The sequence below is a fragment of the Biomphalaria glabrata genome, chromosome 18 (assembly GCF_947242115.1).
Source record: "Biomphalaria glabrata chromosome 18, xgBioGlab47.1, whole genome shotgun sequence".
Taxonomy (NCBI): domain Eukaryota; kingdom Metazoa; phylum Mollusca; class Gastropoda; family Planorbidae; genus Biomphalaria; species Biomphalaria glabrata.
In genome coordinates this window covers 10106514-10130904 of record NC_074728.1, presented here as the reverse complement: position 1 = coordinate 10130904, position 24391 = coordinate 10106514, and the positions used below count along the sequence as shown (strand labels likewise).

Sequence of the window (24391 nt, the reverse complement as noted above, 5' to 3'; positions counted from 1 at the left end):
CAAAGACAGTTTGTGTAGAGTCACAAACTCAAAATCGGCCCCCGAAGGGGTCCATCCGGGCAGGTAAAAAGAAAGGTTTCAATATTTTCAGAAGGAACATCAGAATGAAATTATTTCATAGACAAATGGCAGAGAAGAATGTAGAAAGGTTTTTACAAGATCGTGTCCACCTATCCAGACTTCAACACATGAAGAGTTTGTAAGCTAATAAGATTAAATGTAATAATTAACTCTTTATCTCCTGATTGACGATACCATCGTTGATTAGACCCCAATAAATAAACTCTATTTTTGGGTGCATAAACTTTAATTGGTGTTATATAAAAAAAACAACTTGCATATATCTTTACAAATTATAACATATTCTGATTAAAAGAAAAACGTTATTGAAGTTTAACATTATCAGGCTAGTGAAAAAATAAATGGGAAAAAGGATTAATTCCTGCTGATGCTGAACGTGGAAAATAATTACGAGAGGCTGAGTTCAAGCTACAAAGAGCTATGATTAGGCAGGGCCAAAAAGCGGACAAAAATAAGTGTCTAACTTTAATAAAGAAAAAACATAGCTAATTAACAAATCCTTTCTTCTGTACACAGATATATCAACAAGTTAGTTATTTATTAACCTCTTTGTTTGAGAACATCCAATTGTCGTACAAAGGTGAAAAAAAATTAAAGAAGTCAAGTTAGTTCTCCATGTTTATTAAGTATCAGATACAACACAATAGGTAATACTATTCCGACTTAAAATCACAGTTGAAATTAAACATAATTAATGTATTCCCTTTCTCTAGTAATAATAATCATTTAAAAAGGGTCCTTCCGGTGTGCTAACGTAACACATACGAGAAAAATAATTCCATAGTTTGAGTTTGTCATCAGACAGAGTATCCCAAGAAATTCATCAACTCTTTCTGCATGGCAGATTTCGGCCTGATGTTCCAGTTAGAGGCGCTGAGACCCAGAGCCATCAGTTCAAAAGGCATAACCTCCCCTGGCTCTGGGGGTTCGGGGGTTTCTGGTGTCTCCGCGGGTACAGCGGTGGTGGTGGTTGTTGACACCACTGGGGCTGACGTGGTGGACCTCATCACCCTGGACGCCACAATGCCATGCAGCTCTGCTGGTGTGATGTTAAACACGCCAGCTATTACTTCGTAGGCTTTTAGAACGAGGTTGGGTGCCTAGGAAGACAAAGAAAAACAAACAAACAGATAGCCGCTGAAGGCTGGTGGGGATTCAATGGCTAAACAAATGACAAACAAAAAAAGTTAGGGTGGACTATGGAATAGTAGCCATCACTTAAAGGACCTTGAATATTGAAACATTCAAGTGTTACGAAATTTAAGATTAAACATCCAATTCAGAAAAATAACACAGTTTATTGTTAGAAAAATGAGAAATTCTATTGTAGAGCTCATTGAAATTACTGAGAAACATTTAAAATTTATTTTAAACACATATTTATTCATATTTTTTTTTTATCTCATTGTACATTTTAATTCTACAATGGCAATTTTTTTAAATGCTTATATTAAAAAGACATTTTATTTTCCAACGCTTTCAGACAGTGTAACATCTTTCCCAAAAGTTTGGAGATCAAGCTGTAATTTTTGTTTTGTTTTCTTTTTGCAATGGAGAACGTTTGCCGAGTGCAGATAAATTAAACTGTTGTACTGGTTTCGGTGACATTAGCTAGCAGACTTGGGTCTGTATACTGTGAAGTCGTCGACTCTTCGGTTGCAGCCTTTCTGGCGGCCAGTTCTGAAGCCAGCTTGGACAGTGAGCTCATTAGGAAGGAGAAGCTAGGATTCACCACCTTGACGGTTGTCGAGGATGTGGTGTCATAGGATGTGCTGTCATAGGATGTGCTATCATAGGATGTGCTGTCATAGGGTGTGCTGTCATAGGGTGTGCTGTCATATGATGTGTTGTCATAGGACGCAGTCGTCGATGTTACAGCTGTCGGTGCTTTTGACGGAAGGATGTTTGCACTTGTGGTAGACGTTACCCCTGTAGAAGGCGTCACGTTTAGTGAGTTGCTCGCTCTGGTCGATGCGTGGCTTAGCAAAGCTGTAGATGTCGTTGGCATGGAGAAACTTTCAGTTAACAGGAGAGGAGGACTTGATAGAACAATGAGATCTTTACTGAAGAGTGGTGCTGCTGTTGAAGTAGTTGTAGGAAACTTAGGCAGTGCTTCAGTTGATGAAGCCTTGGAGGTAGCTGATGTCGAGACAGTTGTGACATCATTTGGTGATGATACAGATGATGCTAAAGTAGTGACCTCACTTAGCGATATCAAGGAAGGTGATTTATTGACGGCTTTACTTAATGTTAGATCATGAGTGATAGACGTATTCAGAACCGAAGCCGATTCATTGACAGCTTGCTTCAGAAATTGGCTTGGCGCGGTTGTCCCATCATTGGTTTGTTTAATCTGTTCTGTATTGCCTGAGCTTGTTTCAATAGGACCACCATCTACCGCACTATTAATTGCAGACGCAGTGGTTGATGCTAGACCAGAAACAGATGCATCCGGCATGGCTACAGGAAGCTTAAGTGCATCAAGTTCACCAGCTTTGGCTTCCAAAGCAGAATCTTTCTTTACGACAGCCATCATGTTTATTATGGCCAGAGCTGCGTCTGCAGATATCCCGTAATACTTAGACAGCAAGAGAACCAACGCCATCTTGGTGTTGACAGATGCAGCAGACGACTGTATCCCGGAAGTAGAAAGGATTCGATCCAACTGAGACTTTGACACATTCTCCTGTATCGGGAGAGAAGAAAATGTGGCATCCATTCAGTGATCGGCAAAAGTCACTATCGGCGGAAACAATCTAAAGACGCAATCATTGCTATGTAATCTTTAGATAACAAATGCAGCACGTCTAAAGGCGTGTGCGAAATAAGCCAAACAATACTTTTTACAGAAACTTGTAGAGAGGTCTTCGTGCGATTGGAATGAAAGGGAGAAAATTGTATAAAATACGCTATCGTGAGCAATTAATACAATTACTATGCATATATATCAACACTTGGTTTTGAATTGTTTGCGCTATGGATAATTTTCTTTTTTCAATGTACCTAGGTAAGACCATGTCCATTGCACAAGGCTATCAAAATGTGTTCCGAATATTCATGCTTTGATGAATTGTTTAAATAACAAAGATAATTAAAAATAGCTTGATTATAATAGAAGAGAGACAACCTGAGATAAAAAAAAATGTATTAGCTTCTAAAAGTTGTTTTCCTTGAATCGCTTGTAAAAACTATTTTTAACAACAACAAAAAAATATATCTATGTTAACGTAAAGATGTGTTCCTTGGTTCTAGTCACTGCCTAATATTGTTTTAGATAAGCAGAACTCACTGTAGTCATCCCTACAGCGCAGTGGCCACTGAGAAATTTCCTTAAAATAGTGCAGACCTGTATCAGAAGCGACCTTCCATACTCATATTAATAGTGTACACTACGCCTCTGGCTGATATCACTATTAGATCAAAGTATTTAGTGATTTTATTCAACTAAAACTTCATTAGACGCGCTTAAGCGGCCATTCTCGTAACTTGTTTTATTTTGTCCATTAATGCCTAACTCCTAAAAAAGAAGCATTCTTATAGGTTAACGGCCCTCAAAGTTCTGACGATAATTTAACTTTGTTTTTAAACTATCCCCCACTTATATATATATATATATATATCACTGGCGGATCGCCCCTACCGCCCCCCCCTCACTCGGCCGCCCCCCCCCCCTCCGAAGGGGGGGGGCGGACGAATTTTAGTATAGAATTCCCACAATTTGTATACGAATTTATTACTTATGTTAATAATATATACTAATTATTTATATTTCAACCTATTTTTAGATTATTTCGCCCCCCCCCTTCTAGTATTTTGGCCGATTTGGTAGGGTCTGGAGGGGGCGATGGCATCAATCCGCCCCCCCCCCCCACCATAAACTTTCGAGTGGGGGGGGGCGGTCCAATTTAATCCTAGAAATCACAGCTTACTAACAGAATCAATTAAATATCTATATGATTAAAACTTGTTATTGGTATTTTAACCGGTCTTTATATTATGTCGTTCACCTGTTGGCCGATTGGAAGGGGAGGAGCGAATACCTCTACCGCCCTTCCCATCTAAACCCTTTGTGTGTGGGGGAGCGGTCCTACTTTTATGGAGAAATCATAGTATGTGAACAAAATTAGTCGAATATCTATATAATATAAACAGGTGGAAGTGCGATACATGCAATCACCTTCCCCTTATCGGACAAACCAATACTTTTTCTTTTTGTATTATAGTAAGAAATTACAAAATTTTAAAAATCTGTCACTAATATAATTTATATATGCTATAAAGTAAATTCTTATATCGAGTCGCCCAACCCCTATTCTTTAATGCAAAATGCAATCATTAGCAGGAATTATAAAAAGGAGCGAGTATTAATCGTTTTCATTTTACCGCCCTTCCCCTTTCCAGACAGAGTTTGTGTAATTTCACATGAATTTATCATAACTATTTTAAGAAAGACTTTGCTTTGGAAAAGTTATAATTCAAACGAAATTTTTCAATATAACAGTCACGGTTGAGATGAGTTCAAAAGCCAGATAATCTTTTCCTAGTCGACTTTTTCCAACCTTTACTCTATCTCATATTTTTCTAGTTAAATAAATTTAGGACTATAACTCACAATTTATGCTTAAATTTTATTGAATATTATTAATCGAATTTGTTTTTCAGCGGCGATCCTCAAAGCCTTAATCTAAATATGTTGGGTATCTTATCTTTTCAAAGAACAAATTGGTTGTATTTGCAATGTATTAGAATATTTTTCCACATTATTCAAAAGGTCCTTTCTAATAGAATGAATAATGAGCTGTAGGTCAGGAGAATGCGTTTCTGCAGTGAAAAATGCAAGAAAATGCCCTTCCTCTTTGTTGTATTATAGGCGAGGTGTGCCAAACACCCAGTTCTCGAGATTACATCCATCAGTATTTTGAAATTTTAGTTGGAGATACTATTTTTTGTGTGAAAACAATTGAGCCGAATATTACACAAGCGTGCATTTTGCATCAACATTTAGTGTACTGGCCAGAGATTTCCCGACATTTTGCGAACTGGACGGCTAAAGTAGAATAAGCACTTAATTTCAAGTACATCGGATAGTGGCTACACGCCTCGGCCATTACGCGAAATGACTGGCGAACTGGCCACACTTTGGGTTTTGGCGTAACATAAATAATTTTAAATATCAATATAAGAATATGTGGTACGATGTTCTGTAACTATAGCTTAAACATATCTTTTATATTGTGAGAGCTAACAACTCCAACAAAAACGATACAAGTTTATAGAAATAATAAGCCCTGGATGACCAAAGTGATCTCACATCTTATATTGAAAAGAGAAGCAAGCATGATTCAGACAAGCAAGAGTATAGGCCTACATAAAAAAAAAATTGAAACTAAAATGACTGATTTTATGGGAAAAAGGGGGGGGGGAAACATGCCGAGGAACAAGAATAACTCCAAAGCATGCTGGGATGGAATAAAGAAAATAACAGACTGTGCCTCGAAATAGGAACGTCTAGCGGCGAGGAGAAAGTCATCAACGAACTAAATCAAATGAGGCTACAAATATTGGGTAACGCTGACTTAAAACAAGCGAAATAAAAATAAAATACTTAAATAAAAACAACAAACAACAAAGCTTATATAAAAGAAAGAACTTCACATTTACAGTTTTATGTCTCAATGCTGTAAAATGCATTTATATTTTTCCATATCGAACACAATTAAATAACTACCACTGTAATCATATCATTCTATTATGATCATATGGACTGCTTTAGTCATGAAACAACGGTGGATCATCTCATGAATGACGAGATGAATGCCTGGGCATTAGCTGTGTTCGGAATGATGTCGCACACACATCATTCCCCGCCCCCCTCTCTCCATGCAGCATACGTATTCAAAGGAACAGCAACTGCTGATACAGTTTGGTGTCAGCGGCGTCGCAGGCTCTGTCAGGGTGTAGCACTGAGTGCTGCAAAATGTCTAAGAGTCACCGGCTCCTGATTTTTTTTCTCAGGGTTGACACCAGCGAATTAATTACCTAACTGATTAATTTTTTTTTGTATTCGTGTTTTGTTAGGGACAATCAATAATTGTGCAAAGATTCAGCTTGAGCCAAGAATGGGGAGTTAAAGAAATAACGTTTTCAAAATGTGTACCAGACAGACGGAGTGAGTTAATATAAAGCTTTGGAAAAAGAATCATGTAGTGAAAGTGTTTTTTTTTTTCGTAAATTCAGATATATAGAACAGTTTTTTTTTTTAATCTTTAAAAACAAAAACAATTTAGATCATCAAATGAGCATATAGCCGGATTAACATAGTAGCATACTAGTAATATGTACATCTTAACAACTTATTAGAAATTGTTAAGAGCTTCATACAAAGTTGAACAGAAGCTTTCGGAAAGAAGGCCGTAGACTATGGCAGTGCTACACTTCTAAGATTCCTAAATGACTTTGTTTGTCGGTTCAATGTAAACATGTTATATTTTCTGTTATAAAATGTAGGGAAAAAAAGGGTTCACCTACCATGCCAGGTAGAGGTTCAAACGCAGGTGGAAGGTTTGCTGGCGGCGTGGGTACCGCTTCCGTGGGCTCAGTTACCGGCGTGGCAGTGGTACTGGGCTCTGTGGCGTTGGTCGCATCGTACGTTACGTTGAGGTAATCAGTGAACATGCTTCCCAGTGTCACGTTGTAGGCTTCAGTCATCAATGGGTTCTGATTGGACTGGTCACTGATGTTGGCGGCCGAGGTTTCCGGCAGAAGTGAGCGGGTCGTTTCGGCAGCGACAGGTTCCGCGAGCACTTTTCCGGCACCGGCTATCGATAAGACGTTCTCTGCTAGCGAGGTGCTGGAGTTGGTGATCTGGCTGGCTTGCGGGCCAGTGAGCATCTTAATCTCTCCGAGCAGGACGTTGGCGGCCCGAACCAAGGGCTCGTCATGGGTCTTCATGCCAGAGAAACTTTGTTGCAACAGAGCCTCGATGACGTTCTGTGCAAGACTCGCAAGCTGCTTGCTGAAGTTCTGCGGATAATATAAAAAAAACATTCCATCTGTTAATCTATCTATCTATATTAAAACAGTAGGTAATTTTGTAAACATCTATGATTATTACAAAGCTTATATAAAACCACTCATATGTCTGTCTGTCTGTCTAGTCAAAATACTTTACACGTTATTTCTCGCACTTCTCGTTCTCAGATCAAGTTGAAACTTTGCACAGTTATTTATTGTCTATGTCAATACATACTTCAATCGAAAAATTAACTAATTAATCAACCAATTAGTAGTAATTAATTAATTTTATTTTATATGGAAAATGTACTAAACAAAAGGGCAGTAACCTTGCAATAATGAGAGCTATGCCAGTGATTGAACGGTGCTCTCTCCCCAAAGCGCACACCGACTAACAATCACAGCCGGCAACTAGTGACACTAATCACAAATAGCTCGCTCACAATAAGAGGTTTTCAACAATCGATTGATCTACATTTCACTAGTTTCTCTAGATCTTTTGCATATTATAAATACCTATCTAGTGGTACTAAACGAGAAGTAGACAGTACAGTTTACCTACTAAATACTGATAGGGTTGAGATTTACTAGAGGAAAACAGAATTCATTGCAGTCCCCTTGGAAAGAAAAAGTTCGATATGGACATAACTATAATCAGAGGCAAAGCTGGCAGGATGGGCATGGACCCGACTGAGGGGAATTGCCCAGAGTCCGATGACGAAGTACTTCGCGTCTCAATGCTTCAATATCAAGTCTTACTAATTTTAGATATATATTTTTTGAAAGAAGAATTTGATGTAGAAGTTGACTCCCTTTAATTATTTTGCGTAATTTGTGTGTGTTCAGCTAAAGTAATCCTAAAAGGTATTCGCTAGTAATTTGTATCTACGGGGCAATCCTATTTAAAACTGCTTAAATTTAGTCAATGTTGAACTTAATTTGAATATATCAAGGGAGTTTAAACAAGCGTAATCTGTCGATAATTAGACTTACGTTTAGAGCAGGACGACTGACGGGTGCAGATGTAGGGGCCACTTCTGAAAAACAAAATAATTCTATAAAAAAGGCAGAGAGAAAGAAAAAAACAACATCACGCTTATAAACTACCGAATACTTTGATAACTTCCCATCTATTCTATGCTTAGAAAAATGAAGATAAGTGTAAATTTGTATTAGAAGACGAACTGCTTCAGTTAGTACATTTCCACTTTCAGACCTTTCGTTCCATAGGACAGACAGATAACGTTAAGGTCATATGTTTCTTTGTTGAACAGTTATGAACAGTTACAGCTTATTCTGATTGCTTTTATGAAATATATATTTCTGGTGTTTCTTTGAATCGTCGAAAGGTGTATACTGATGTGCCCATGTCAAAGACAGGTCAGGAGATCACAACACATACCTTGAGCTTTTACATTGTCTTTAACTCTACCCTAAAATTGTTCTCAATAATAATTAAAGAGATCGTATACATGTGTGTGATTAAAAGTAGCAAGTAACAAGAGAAATTAGTGACAAAGTACTATTAACACATTTGCCAATTAATAAGACTTAGCTAGCGATCTGTTGATATACTCCTGAAACAAATATTACCTGGCAATACAGCACTGGGCACTGTTGATGTCAATATCTTAGAGGGACTTGGTTCTGGAACAACGGGTGCTTCTTGGATAACCGAAGCTCCTTGGGTCACTGTTGCTTCTGGGACTACGGGAGGTTGGGCAACTCCCACTGTAGTATCCCTTGTCGTTGCAGACGTTGTTGTGGCTGACATTGGGTTGAGGATCTGTGAGGTTGGCGTCAAGGTGAGGTTGGCGTTGCCTCCCAGTAATCGGATCAGTTCGGCTGCTAGCTGAGAATCGAACCCTGCAGGACTGGGTTGGATCTGTGACTGCTTGATCCTACTGAGCAGCATGTCAATGGCCATCTGACGGATGAGCTCGTTCACCTTAGCGTCATAGCCGGGCGTGGCTGGAAAATAAAATGGAACGGAAAAGTTTCAAAGAAATATTCCAACGAAATGCCTCAAAGAATGATTTTAAATTAAAGTTCCAAAGAAATATTCCCACGAAATGCCCCAAACAAATATTTTCAGTTAATGTTTCAAAGAAAGTTTCCAACAAAGGGTTATAAAGAAATGTTTTTAATAAAGGTTTTAATGAAAGGTTCAAATGAAAGGTTCTAAAGCAAGATTCTGAATAAATCTTCCAAAAGAAAGGTTCCCAAGAGCTGGGTTATATGGCCTACTCACTTCACATGGGATCGAACAAATCTACAATTTTAGTTTGCAAAATCAAGTGAAATATTTGATGGTAAAATCATTGTTCCTAAATTTCGAAGCCATAAAAGCCCTTAAAAAATATCTTGCGCAAGGTAAATTAGAAATACAAAGTCGCTTGCACATCAGATATTAAATTTAAAAAAATTTCAATGATCAGTTTACTTTCAAATAATTTTTTTAAATTATATTATATACCGGCGCGTAGCATACGCCGCTATTATGCAGGGCCTGCCTTAGGCCACTGCAAACTATGCGTCCGCATTGTGCCTCGCACTTTCATAGGACACTCGCTAATTATGTGTATAAATTAATAAATTAAACCATTTCATAACTTATAACAGATTTTCCGCGGCCTCCTGATTTCCTAGGAGCTCCTGGAAATCTCCTGAAATTGCAAAATATATGAAAAAGTCCTGGAAATATCCTGAAATATATAGACAAAAAAATTGTCATTTTGGTGTGTAATTCACAATGGTTAAGTTCGGCCATGCTATTTAGTGACGGGTGAATACAGATATTACTTGTTCTCTTTCCACAATGAATACAGATATTACTTGTTCTCTTTCCATGACTTCTTGGTCATACTGGTTAAGTCCGGCCCTGCTATTCAGTGACGGGTACTTATTCTGCCCCTTTCCCCTCTTTTTTTTTCGCCTCTAAAATTACGTGGGATAACTCTAGTCCGTCCGACTTGCAGAAATAAAAGAGTGATCTTTCCAATACTTGGTGTCCAAACTCTTGAGCCATTAAGAGAAAAAATATATATATATATATATATAGAGAGAGAAAGAGATTTATTATTATATTCTGAGAGAGAGAGAGAGAGAGAGAGAGAAAGAGAGACAGAGATTATTTTGCCTAGTTGTGTGTTCGTGCCCACTGCAGACCATCAAGCAAGATGCTATAATACGACCAAAAAGATTGTTTTGATTCAGGTTTAGGAGACAGCGACTAATTGGTCATTGTATTACTTTACGGTTCGATAAAAAAAAAGAGTGGGGGGAGGGGGGATGGCAGTGATTGGTTAAAGATGTGAGCTCACCTGGACCTGGAGTGATGTTTTTCAGATCCGTCACGGGCAGACTTTTAGCGTCAGTGCTGTAGATCAAATCCTTCGGTGTCACAGTGTTGATATTGACGTTGGCGTATTCTGTAACGACCTTGTCAGGTGTGAGAACTTTGAAGACAGATTGTGTGACATCCTGAGCAACGGGAGCCTCTGTCGACACCTGATAATGAAATATAGACCCTTATGGTTTTAGTTTCATAATAAAATCGGTAATTTATGCATTTCCTTATGATATATTAAGAAAGACTTGTTTGAACATTTTATATTTTAGGTTGTCATTCTTAGCCCAATCTACAAAAAGTCAAAACTATGTTAACCAAAACAAAATCTACAAAAGAAAACATAAATCTGACAACACAACAATAACTTTAGTAGGAGAGACTATGGGTCCAGAATTTTACCCAGGTTTAGTTGGCAATATCCAGGCGCCGCGGCTGAGCGGTAAAGCGCCTGAAGACTGGAATTTTTAACTTCGGGATCCTTGGGCGGCTCTGAGTTCACTCAGCTCCAATGGGTACCTGACATTACTTAGGGAAAAGTAAAGGCGGTTGGTCGTTGTGCTGGCCAAAAGACACCCTCGTTAACAGAAACAGATGACCCTTATATCATCTGCCCTATAGATCGCAAGGTATGAAAGGGGAACTTTTACTTTAGTTGGTGATCTGAAAGTAAAAGCGATCACAGCGCCACCACCCCACCCACAGTAACAAAACCCTTCTTCTATTAGACCTAAGACTTACTATGCTTGACATTCCTAGGAGAAAAGTGACATTGAGCTTGGCGGTGTTGTCCGCGTGAACGACTGTGTCATTAGGAAGTGATGCCAAAATCTGAGGTGATGGAAAGCAAGAAGAAGCTTTAGACAATAGCGATGTGCTTTGCCTCAAAGTTGGACAATAAATCTAACCTCAACCTATGATTACTATCTTCAAACTTACAGAAATGTATTAACAAAAATAATAAAACAATCTCTTTTCAGAGACATGGTGAAGTCGCTCATATTAAGATATTTGAACACTTCCTAATTGATTTTATCAACGCTTACCAGGCTCAAGTATCACTTAGAAAGAAAGATTTCTTTAACATGTATATGTATCTATCTCAGTAATACGCAAAAAATGTGATCCATTCTCGTGTCTTATTATGTATTGTATTTATACATGTCCTGTATAATATAAGTTTCATGCGCCTACATGCATGTTGCTGGTTTTACTGTTAATCAAAGTTATTAAAATTTAAAGTTTATCCCAAAAGGTTATCTTTCTAGAAATAAAAACGACAATGACTAGTTTTTCTTTGGAAATAAATAAATTAGCCTCATTATTACAGTTTTATTGATATAAAAATTGATTTCCCTGACGTGATGTTTTAATTACATTACTGCGATGGTGTGTATCTCACCTGACTAAGAATTTAAGCTTATATATGTCACCTGACTGTGGTAGCATGTTACCTGACTGTCACGAAATGTCACCTGTTTGCGAAGGTATGTTACTTGACTGCGACTTCTATCACCTGACTGCGACGGTATGTCACCTGAATGGCAGTTTGTATTTTATAGGACAGAGACTGCGATAGATGTTACGTGACTTGCGGTGTGTATGTCACCTGACTGTCACCTGTTTGCGAAGGTATGTTACCTGACTGTGGCATCTATCACCTGACTGCGACGGTATGTTAACTGATTGTACCTGTATGTCACCTGACTGCAAAGGTATGTCACCTGACTGCGAAGGTATGTCACCTGACTGCGAAGGTATGTCACCTGACTGCGAAGGTATGTCACCTGACTGCGACGGTATGTCACCTGACTGCGACGGTATGTCACCTGACTGCGAAGGTATGTCACCTGACTGCGAAGGTATGTCACCTGACTGCGAAGGTATGTCACCTGACTCGTAATCTGTCTGCACTCTTTTGTAATTTCAAATGCATTTTTTTATAAAATCTAAACACTGTTAGAATTCACTATTTGATTGCAAAATGATCACGTGACGAAAGCTGTTCACGTGTGCTCAAGTGGCCATTATGTGTCAAATCTGTATTGGAGACTTTTTGTCTAACATACTAAGTCCTAGAGCTTACCTCTATGGGTTTGAATGCTTTCTCTGTAGTACTTTCAATGGTGCTTGTAACAACAGCAACTTCAGAATAAGAAACAAAATAAAATTAAAAAAATAAGTAACTCGATGTAAGACATCATAGTGAGACATCCCAACATATTCTTTAAAAAATAATAATACGTATGTACTTTTTTATGTAGCTTATAAATGTTAAGTAGTGATCAAAGGGACATAACTGCAATTATTTTAAGTTGTTAAAGTAAGGACAGAGTTACTACGTTAAACATAAGTATCAACTCTTACAATTTCTTATCAGCTTGCCTACTCATCATGGGTTCAGGAATCAACAAAACGTTATAACGGCTCTAACGATTTTTCTAGACATTTGACAGTTTATGTATATCTTTTTTGAAAAACATTACTAGCTATGTGGCCACACAGCGAAAACTGTGGTTTGACCGTAATACTTTTTCCACATAAAAACATCTTAAATATGGTCTGGAGATCTGTGTTGAATACACATCATCTGGAATTTACGATTATATTTACGAAGGAGTTAAATAAACAAATAGGCGGTCGGGAAAATATTGCCCACCGTCTTATATAGAAATCCTTATAGTGGCCGAATAAGGATCTTCTATACCAAGTCCTTAACTAGATTCAGTTCTCTAGTCTAGACTACTGTCTTTTTATATATCTAGTATCTGTATCACCAAACTAGAATCTTCTATACTCTGAATAGCTTCATACATTGCCGTAACCAGGGGAAGGGGGGGGGGATGGTGAGGGGCAGAAATTAATGTTTCCTTTTTTTTTTAATCTATCATTCATTAATTAAGTTCAAAGTAATAACTCTTACAAAAGTCGTTAAGGAGGAATTGTCCTTTATTATTTATTATACTTTGCTTGTTTATATAATATAGCAACTGAGGGCAGAGGTCGTTAATGATATGTTAAGTAAAAAAAAAAATGAGGCTTGGACTTAAGTTGGAAGAGACCGGAAAAAAAAAAGGTCGTACAACGCGGTCGTGATGTGATTGTGTAGATTGTAAATAAATGAAGTAGGCTATTATTGATATTAATAGAAGTGTATATCTCAAGAATATTTTGTTTATGGTGTAGTTTTGCCATTTTGTAACATTTGTCAGGTGATATTTTATAGTTATAAAATGTGAATAAAATATGGTGCAGGACTTTATGTTTGTCTTTAAACTTCTTGTCTAAAAGAGCAACACAATATTGCAAGTTACAGATTTAAAACAAAATTGAATAAGAAGGAGGTGAGGTGCCTGTGCGGTAAAGCTTGGCGTCTGAGCCTAGAGGTCCCTGGTTCGAATCCTGGTAAAGATTGGGAGCTTTAATTTCGGGATCTTGAGGGCACCTGAGTCCACCCAGCTCTAATGGGTACCTGACAGTAGTTGGGGAAAAATAAAGGCGGTTGGTCACATGACACCCTCGTTAACAGTGAGCCATAGAAACAGATGACCTTTACATCGTCAGCCTTATAGATCGTAAGGTCTGAAAGGAGAACTAAGACTAAACTTGAATAATAAACAAGCATGTTAACAAGAGTAGAGAAGATGTATGAGCAGCTACTGAATAAGTGTAAAATGAAACTCAGGCTGTACACCTGGTAAGGAAAAAAAATCCAAGATATAAATTAAAGTGTTAAAATTAACCCGTTCCTTTTGTTTGTCAGCACTGTTGTTTTTAGTTCCTAGGCACTTGCTAGTCAAATGTTTTACACGTTGAAGATGTTCCTTCAGAGTTGAAGGTAATATACTTCCTAGTCCAAACCTCCCCAGGACGACGGGGGATCACTGCAGGCAGGGTATGAACCTGGGACTATCGAGACTACTGAACGGCAGTCCAGCGCGCATACCGCACTACCAGGTTGCCACTTCATTCACATGACCAGATGCTCAGAAGCGATACTTCAACATTTTAATATTGAATGTGGCGATTGCGATTTAATTCAATTTGTATAATTAAAATATTATTTTTATTATAAAACTGCAAAATATATATATAAAAAAAATAGATCTTCAAGATGTTGTTATTTTTATGCTAAAAGGCTGTAAATTGTATTTTTTAAAGTCAAATCTTAGGGTCGATGTGACATAATGAGGTATGAAGTGTAAGTACATTGTGTAAGCAGCAGTTATCTCCCCTATTACCAAAGCTCACGCTGACCTCAATCCAACTATGAAACAAACAAACAAAAAAAGACGTAATAGAACATGATGTCAACCTGACAGTTCAATAAATCAAAATAGTTGGCAGCAAGGTTTCACACAATCTCAAAGGTCGGCCTTACCTGGGGTGACTGGGTGCACGGGGACGGTGTTTAAAGTCACGACGTCTGCTGGGGCCACGTAGACTGGGCTGGTCATTTGTACAGGGGCAGGGGTGGTAGTAGTTGTAGCAGCAGTTGTAGAGGACGTTGTGGTGTCTGGCGGCGGTGGTGTTGCAGACTCCACTAGTGTTGGCTCTGTGGATGATATCGCTCTTTGTTCATTGTAAACAATAGTATTGTTAGGCAGGGATTACCAAATGTTTAAACGATGGCAGGGATAATGTTTTCAGAATATATAGACCCACTAAATATTTCAGAAGTGACCATGTTGCATGTATTACCCACATTAGACTTATACATTTATTAAGGACATTATCTCATGTCCTGATGTCGAATGCCAAAATGCAGGGGCCCCTTTAAGCCCCCCCCCCCTTTGCTATTGGTTCTTGCATTTCCCAAGGCCCCCGCAATGATTTAGTAAATTTTCATGCCAAGTTTCAACAAGATTGTTCAGAGTGGTTTCCTTTAAAATACATACAGACCTTTAGACAACTTACATTTTGATCATTATATATTAATTAATGTAAATGTAATATAAATATATACACACTTTGTCTAAAACAAAAATGTAGCAACTGCAGAAAATGAAATGCTATTCTTTAAAAGTCTTTTCTTATTGTGAAATTTAAATTTTGAAAATTAAAAAATAGAATGTCTATTTGTACTTCTGACTTATAGGAGTCTCTCGTTGACTCATTTGCATGAAGTTTTAAATTTTAATTGATTCCGGATACGTGCTTATTCTTCTAGAAATAAATACAATATTTTCCTCTCGTGTTTTTTTTTTAATTCTTTCAAATAAGGTAAACAGGGAGTGATTTTCCTGTAAATATCTTTTTATCTATTAGATAACTATGTAGTTTGATCTAGGATTCTAGGTGAGAAGGAAAATGAAAATGTATAACTTACGAAGTAACGGTAACTCTTTAGGGGGAAGAGCTGGAGTAATTTCACTGGCGCTCAACGGAGTTTTGTCCCTTAGACTGTTGAGCAGCTCTAGTTCTTTTTGTCGGATAAATGCTTTTTCTAATTCTTCCTCTTTTTTCTGGAAACAAAGATATAAATTTACATTTAAAATTTAATATGTTTTAATTGTGTATTGAAAAGCTGGCTTTAGCCAGTATGGAAATAGTAAGACCGTAGGATAAAGAGGATGCCTGGCATCTGTATTTAGCAGGCAGCCCATTCTGAATCGGATGAGATATCAATAACCTTCAGCCCCTGTAGTAACGCGTAGATAATTCAATAAATTTATAGACTTGACAATATTGTTAGATGAGAATCTCCGACTTCCTCCAATTCGAACTGAGGAGACTAGATATATAAGGCGTGTTACATTTACTTTGGCCACCTTATAGGGCCTACTTGCATTCTCAAATTAGAAGACTCTTATAGCGTCACGAGAATCTTCTAATTTGCTAATGCAAGTACAGGGTTGCCAAAAGTCTTTGTCAAGGTAAAGATAAAGAAAGATGCCCTATCAGCTTGCCCTCAAATAGATGCATACACATGCACGAACTGAGGCAAAATCTGCCGCTCCAGAATCGGCTTGATTAGTCACTCCAGATTCTGCCCCCGTCTCAAGAGGAAACCGAAACTAGTGACTCATCTGGGTGCATCCAATGTCTTCCGAGACAGAAGGAGCCACATACAGTGTCACATTATAATTTTGCCTACCGCTGCATTTCGAATCAAAACTAAAACTCAAGAAAAGATTTGAACCATGCTTCAGATTCTGTGATGGAAATCCCAGTATGCAACAGGTGACATCAAAGTGAGAAATTTCAATTTCAAGTAACGAATTCATTATTCTCACTCTTTTTCTATAAGATTCGGTGCTTTGTTTTCCCGTTCGCATTGTTTATAATAATAATAATGTATAATAATGTAGCAATAGTAGACTATCAAGAATTTGATCTTAATATTTGAAGAATGCTACAATTGGTCATAGACGTCTGTCTTTCCATTATAACTTTGAAAAAATAATTCTTCGTATTGCTAACTGACCTGCAGAAGTCTCTCACGTGCCAATAAATCTTGTTGCTGCTGGCGCCACCATGTTTCTTCCTCTTGTCTTCTGAGCGACGAGCCTATATCTCGAACTGGCCCTTCGCCATTGAACCTTCTGCCGTCTCTCCCAAACTGGCTCCTGAGAAAAAAAGATCGAAGTAAATATTGAAAACACAACACAAGATCTAGAACAGTGTTTCCCAAACTGTGTTCCGCAGAACCCCAGTGTCTTCCGCGAGGCCTTAATAGGTGTTCTACAACTACTGGAATAATTGACTAGTAGGCTACCACATGAATTAATGTCTCTAAAAAATAAAGCAAAGTGTTCCTCTTAATAAGATAAGATAAGATAAGATAATTTTATTGATCCAATCAAATGGAAATTCAGTTTGACTACAATTGACAACATCAGCGTAACTACTGTAACAATAACAGTATAGATGAAAAATTCGAACATCATTCACACACGAAACACATACACATTCACAACCAGCGCTTTATGAATTAGACTTCTATGAACTTCTCGATGACGACAGCTGATCTTGTAACACTCTGACCGAAAGTGGGATAAAGGAGTTTTTAAATCTTAATACTCAGAATGTGCGAAGTGTTCCGTTAGTGAAAAAGTTTGGGAACCACTGATCTAGAAAATGAATGAGACGTTGGGAAAGCAGCACCACGGGACGAATGTCATGACATTGAATAGATCAAATATGAATAGAGCAATCCTATCACTTCTTGATTTTTCAGGGGTTCATCGGTCAACCAGAATACAAACAATAGAATCAAGTGATTCTCCTAAGTAGTAAGACAACAAAGAACAAAAACAGTTGTGTACAAAAACAAACAAAATACAAAAAAAAAAAAAAAACTTATCTTAGAAGAACTCTTCCCTTACAACTATATCTATCAATAATGTAGAAGTTATTTCCCTTATTCGACATCAAACGAAATAAGTAATTACCAATAATTAATAGAATAATGGGTAAATTTTTATTATTTGATTCGTGTTTTGTTAGGTACAATAAATAATTAAAGTATCAACTTAATCGGAGAATGGGTGTGAGAGAAATAGAATCAAAAACTATTTAAGGGGACTTAACCCTACTAATTTACTCATATCTGTGAATACCGAAGGATTAAGCTCCCTTGTTGGTATAGTAAGTAAGTAAAGTTCCCCTTTCAGATCTTGAGATCTATAGGGGAAGATGATTTAAAGACCATCTGTTTCTGTGGCCCAAGGTTAACGAGGGTGTCATGTGGCCAGCATAACGACCAACCGCTTTTACTTTTCCACTAATGTCAGGTACCCATTAGAGCTTAGAGGCGCCCAAATATCCCGAAGTTTAAAATCCCAGTCTTCGCCATAATTTTAACCCGAAACTTCGGTTCGGAAGCCAAGCGCTTTACCGCTCAGCCACCGCGCCCTTTGACTAATTGGTTAATGTTTTATATGGATTTATGTCTTGTCTACGCCAATGAATAATTGTTCAAAGTTTCAATTTGATCTTAGAATGAGCGTGAAAGAAATAACGTGTACACACTTTTTATCAGACAGAGTAAATTGATATAAGCTTGTTAAAAATTGTATAAATGGAATTCCTCCTAGGTGAATCTGATGCTGGTCTATCATTTCTCGTACTATTTATTTCTTGTAACGCTTCAACAGTGCCAGGAGTCTTTCCAGTGAGCTGTACACAGTCATTACTCTTTCATTGTATAGCTAGTGATTTTCCCCCCAAAGACATACATAAACTGTCAAAGTTCAAGGAATTAAAAAATATATAAATTACATTCTGGAACACACACACGCACAAAATGTGATATGGAAAAAACAAAATTAGTTTAAACTTATACTCACTGTATGGATGGAACTTGAACTCGGCGTGGATCTGTAGGTGGCGGTAAAAAGTTGTCACTCCCAGGACTCTGTGGTCTGTTGAAGCCTGGACAGACGTTTAAGTAACAAGAACATTTATTCAATACTTTAAAAAATCTCGTCTTTTAAATTTTTATTTTTGTTTTTTGTTTCCCACTTCAGAACTGAACAGAGAACACAGAGCCCTCTTAAGTTGGCTGGCTGGTCAGGTGGTATGCGCTTCGGATTGTCGTCACGAAGGTTCTGAGTTGAAAATCTACCCACTGCCCAACTTCCTGTCCTCCTGTAGTAGGTTTGGGCTTGTAAGTGTTCGTTTCTGAACCAACATACAAAACTTTGTAAGGAAAGACTTTGTAAGGAAAGACTTTGTAAGGAAAGACTTTGTAAGGAAAGACTTTGGAAGGAAAGACTTTGTAAGTAAAGACTTTGGAAGTAAAGACTTTGTAAGTAAAGACTTTGGAAGTAAAGACTTTGTAAGTAAAGACTTTGTAAGTAAAGACTTTGGAAGTAAAGACTTTGAAAGGAAAGACTTTGTAAGGAAAGACTTTGTAAGGAAAGACTTTGTAAGGAAAGACTTTGTAAGGAAAGACTTTGGAAGTAAAGACTTTGTAAGTAAAGACTTTGAAAGGAAAGACTTTGTAAGTAAAGACTTTGTAAGTAAAGACTTTGGAAGTAAAGACTTTGTAAGTAAAGACTTTGTAAGTAAAGACTTTGGAAGTAAAGACTTTGTAAGTAAAGACTTTGTAAGGAAAGACTTTGGAAGTAAAGACTTTGGAAGTAAAGACTTTGGAAGTAAAGACTTTGGAAGTAAAGACTTTGTAAGTAAAGACTTTTGTCAAAGCAGTGAACATTTGTCAATGTAACGCACAAGAACATTTTCTACTAATACATTTTCACCATGGCGATGGCCGTATTTGATACTTAATTTGCAAATTTAAATTCTTGTCTAAGCTAACCTTAAAAAGCTGGGCTAGGAAAAAAAAATCAGTTTCTCTTTTCTGCTAGACTGAGTACCTTAAAATCATTGCAATCTATGTGCAGCATAATTTTTATAAAATTTTTTACAAGTTATTTATGCATAATTGACTTGGGTCTATTTATGCTACATTCTCGGGAGGGGGGGGGGGGTGCCGCATTTTATTGGCTCATTATTATGAAAAATTTTTCTAAGAAGTTGAAATACCAAAAGTGTTCTGTTGGACCGTCAGGCCAGCACCGTCGACTCGCTTTTGTTTTTTGTCCCAGGCCAAACCATTCTTTTTTTTTTATTTACTTTTGCTTTTCTACATCTTTTGACTTTAATGAGATCTATCCATTTTAACAATGCTTAGGGGTCAAGGGTCATCGTGTTGCCTAACAGTAGCTTTACGTGAAGTCTAAAAAAAAAAGTCAGATGAATAAAATTTGCACAAATTCAGTAGGGGTACACATCGATCAGGTAATGATAAACTCCAAGTATTTCTAGCGTAATGTTACAGCTTTTCCTCCTTCTAGAGCCACCTATGTACGTTGTAATCATCTAATGGGTACTCACCCATAAAAGTTTGCGTGACAGGAACTCTAATATTTCTGGCAGTGGCGGGTTTGGGCTGCAGGTCCGTTCTTTGCTGTGGTGGCTGAATGCGACGATCGGTGTTCTGGTTTGGTCTGCGGAATTTGAATCACATTAACACATCAAAGTAAATTCTTAATACATATGTAGTGGAGGGAACACAAAGAAAGGGTCGTCCAAAACACACACACACACACACACACACACACACAAAGCTGGATGGACAACGTGAAAGACTGCATGGGCCTCTTTCTTGCTGTTCTCTAAGAACAGTTGCTGACCATACAGGGCGGAGGCGGTGGAGGGTTTTGATTACGCCAACTATCACGGCACCCTTGTGACAGAAGTCAAGGGAATGATGAAACGAGATTATTAACATTACTTAACTCTTTCTCTCCTTAATTATTTTCCACGTTCTGATGGAATTATTAATTTAATCCAATTGTAGTGCACTAACATGTTCTAATTAAAATGGTATAACTTTTTTTTTATTTACAATCATAGATTAATTTTTTTCATATTGAATTAAAGGAAAATGAATGTTCTTTTTAGATATTACAAAATCAAGTGTATAAATTGAAGTGACTTTATCAGATGATCACATCAAGTTCTATTTAAAAAAAAAAAAGACCTGTTTTTTTTATTTGTATCTTAGCTTATAACATTTGTAATGATTAATACTATACTGGGTGATTTAATAAAAGCTGATGTGTATGATGTCACAGCTAAGCAAGTCATCCTCGAATTAGTTGTTTGACCTGTTAAGAACTTGACCAACTAGTTTCCCGCCTTTTCGAATGAATTCTTCTCTTTCAGCAGCAGACAGTGGAACTATCCTCCCAGAAGGATCAATCCTGAAAAGTATATAAACAAAAAAAATGAAACGGTACAAAAAATTAAAGTTAGATTTTGTATCTTTGATTTTGTATCTTTGATTTTGTATCTTTGATTTTGTATCTTTGATTTTGTATCTTTGATTTTGTATCTTTGATAATAAAGATACCAAGATAAATATGATTTATTCAAGAATAAAAAAATAACTTGAGCTAGCTAGAGTTTGAATTTGTACAAAATGGCACACATGAAAACGTTATGCATATCGAAAACATGGTTGAAGAAAGTTATATACGCCAGTGGACATTCTTAAATTATTAAGGTTTATACGGTCCCATGATGATTTAAAAAAATAAGCAATATAAAAGATCAATTATTATTTAGATAATAATACAGTTTTAAATTTGACCACATAGTAAAACTACCTGGCTAGTTGCATATTTGCCAAAGATGATTGGCTAAGAGACCCGGATCTTGTGTTGCTGCTGATCTGACGATCTGTGCTGAATTGTCTTGTCAGCTGACCATTGTCAAGAAGCGGCCTGGAACTAAATATCATGACCATTTATGAAAAAAAAAGTGTGTTGTTTTTTTTTACCGATCTTATATTTACTCTACACTTTCTGGTCAAAGTCTTTTACACATTATTTCTCCCACTTCCCATTCTCAGATCAAGTTAAGACATTGCACAATTATTCACGTCGATGTCAATCAAATAAAATTAATCGATTCGTATCAGTTTGTAATAGTTAATTAATTTTGTTTTATATGGAAAATAACAAAAAGCTAACGAGAGATACGCCTTGCAATAATGAGACATGATAAGGCAGCAATTAAACAATGCATATACCACAAAGCGCGAATGTTAACATGCAAGATAGCAGTCTCAGAAAGTCGCAAGGCAAGGAAAGTACCTCAAGTAATTGTGTACAGTTATGATTGATTCAAAATTAATCATGAGGTTTTTAAAAACGTATTTATTTTTTATTTAACTGGTTTATTATTTCATAACAGTAGGTCTCGAATAGTTAATTCATTATAACACTAGGTCTAGAAGGATTAGTTCATATCAATATCTCTTGAAAGGATTATTTTATGATACCTTTATTGAAGGATTATTTCAAGTTATATTGTGTCTTAGAGTATTTCAGGATAATATTATGTCATAGATTGTCTAAAGGTTATCATTATGTTTTGAATCATTTCATGATAACAGTATGTCCTGGATTATTTCCTGATAACATAATGTCTTTGATTGTGTCATGATAAAATTAGGCCTTGATGGCAGGGGCGTAACTATGGTGATGGGAGGAGGTGGGAGAATTTGAAAATCCCCCGGGCCCCCACTTAAACAGGGCCCCCAAATGATTATTTTTTTACATTAAATATTAAATATTACGCAAAATTCAGGGTCCCCCAGCTAGGTCCTAACTACGTCCCTGCTTGATGGATTATTTTATCATATTATTATATCTGAATAAATGTTTTTATGTTTATATTTTCTTACAATGATTTAGAATCATTATTTATACCACAGTTGGAACTACTTTTTTTTTTCATTTATAGGCCAAAAAGGATAATTTAAGAATTATGTAAGATACCAGAAAACAAACCAGGAACAAAGATATTTATACTTTGCGCTTTATCTAGAATGCCATGCGCTCCGCCATTACCGTAATTTACTTGTTACAATGAACTTACCTTATAAGCCTTGGCGCAGTCCTTGTCTGAAGTGAGGTTGGCTGTCGGATATTATATTCCGGATAGAGCGATTGTAATCTGTTGGTCTGTGTCTGTCTAAAGAACTGTTGCTGATTTGGCTGTGTGTCTGAAATCAAATCGTTATAGACTCATGAACTAACGATAAACCAATTGCTATTTCTAACGTTTCCGGTTTTAACCGAAACCAATCGCTCACAAGGTTTTATCTCTAACTTACCTTACGATGGAGCTCAAAGCAGAGCTCTCGGTGCAGCAGGGTCCCGTAAACTGGGCCTTAAGTAACCCCGGCAGTTGGTGTAACTCATTCGCACCCTGTTGTCCATTTATGTTACTGCTATTTATGTTATGGCTAAAGCAAAAGGCCTTTAGTTAGATTTTACGGTCAGTCCATAGGCTGCTTGGTCAATTGGTATTCACTTTGACTGTTGTCAGGATGGTTTCGATAACCTGACATGTCCACATTAGACCGAGTTATCGGACACTGCTGCATTATGTTCTGTCCTAATATGATCCATATTCTCGGACAAACAGCGTCCGTCTCTAGGTATCACAAAGATCTCATCAGAAACGAAGAGGTTAGAGACAAGATTAGTACAGCGATTGGACCCCACAATAACCTGATAACTACTGTAAAAAAAAACAAAAAAAACGCTAACTAAAACTCTATGTTTTTTTTTAAAGTTCCACAGGGCTTGCAAAGACCTTCCTTCTGGGAACGGTACCAGGAAAAGAAGAAGAGGAAGAAAGAATGCGATGGGAAGACAACATAAAAGAATTGACGGGCCTGCCATTGAAAGATATTCTAACCAAGGCAAAAGACACAGAGGAATGGAAAAAGACGATCATCAGATCTTGTGTAGTACCGCAAAGGTTCAACAGACTAAGCCACTAAGGGTTAGATGAAGGTGTAAAGATAACAGATTTATCAACCTTTTACATTGTTGGGGTCATTTGTGGTTAGTCACCTGTAATAGTTCACTATTCAACACAGGTCTTCTGTGATTCACCTTACCTGCGTCAGTCAATCTGTCGTTCACTCTTGATCCCTGTCTTGTGGCAAACTGTCCATAGACTGACAGAACTAATGTCTGGATCAAGAAATACTGGACGAACATTTTGAGAAAAGCTTTCGCTGTGGACAGGAAAAAAAGATTCATAGATTATAACCCATCTTCTCACTTGAGACATTCATCTTTGTAGTTAGGTTTTTTATGAAAAAGCTTTCTTGTATTGTTTGTGCATGTATAAAAAGATGTCTAAACACTTTGTCTTTCCTAAGTTTCTAGCTTTGCAAAGAATTCGCTTATTTTTTACATTTGATTTACACGTTGTTTTTTTTTTTTAGATGTTTCTTCAAAAGTTAAGATTGTTATGCTCTAGCCAGCGGTTCTTAAACTGCGACTCTGGGGTCCGCGAGACAACCTAGCGGGTCCGAAGAAAGATGATATTTAATTAAAATAATTTTTTCGCTACAATTAAGTTTATCCGATCAGTTAATTTGAACAATAATCGAATAAGGGAAATAAATTC

General features: G+C 37.1%; 1 protein-coding gene across 3 annotated transcripts in view; it reads right to left on the bottom strand.

Annotated features, from left to right (window-relative positions):
• LOC106066179 (mucin-5AC-like) overlaps positions 1 to 24391 on the bottom strand; it is a 39818-nt gene that overhangs the window by 1292 nt on the left and 14135 nt on the right. The window contains exons 3-18 of one of the 3 annotated variants that reach the window (XM_056016878.1): positions 23874 to 23993; positions 22841 to 22967; positions 21565 to 21687; positions 21064 to 21159; positions 20288 to 20400; positions 18736 to 18820; positions 16872 to 17013; positions 15774 to 15909; positions 14826 to 14999; positions 12531 to 12589; positions 11186 to 11275; positions 10419 to 10605; positions 8689 to 9066; positions 8089 to 8132; positions 6610 to 7104; positions 671 to 1181 (exon numbers count right to left, since the gene is read on the bottom strand). In XM_056016878.1, the coding sequence (XP_055872853.1) occupies positions 879 to 1181; positions 6610 to 7104; positions 8089 to 8132; positions 8689 to 9066; positions 10419 to 10605; positions 11186 to 11275; positions 12531 to 12589; positions 14826 to 14999; positions 15774 to 15909; positions 16872 to 17013; positions 18736 to 18820; positions 20288 to 20400; positions 21064 to 21159; positions 21565 to 21687; positions 22841 to 22967; positions 23874 to 23976 (2655 nt within the window). In that variant the 5' untranslated portion in view covers positions 23977 to 23993 and the 3' untranslated portion in view covers positions 671 to 878. Of the gene's footprint in view, positions 1 to 670; positions 2768 to 6609; positions 7105 to 8088; positions 8133 to 8688; positions 9067 to 10418; positions 10606 to 11185; positions 11276 to 12530; positions 12590 to 14825; positions 15000 to 15773; positions 15910 to 16871; positions 17014 to 18735; positions 18821 to 20287; positions 20401 to 21063; positions 21160 to 21564; positions 21688 to 22840; positions 22968 to 23873; positions 23994 to 24391 lie in introns of those variants that run through there. The other 2 variants (XM_056016877.1, XM_056016879.1) reach the window with 2 other exon arrangements.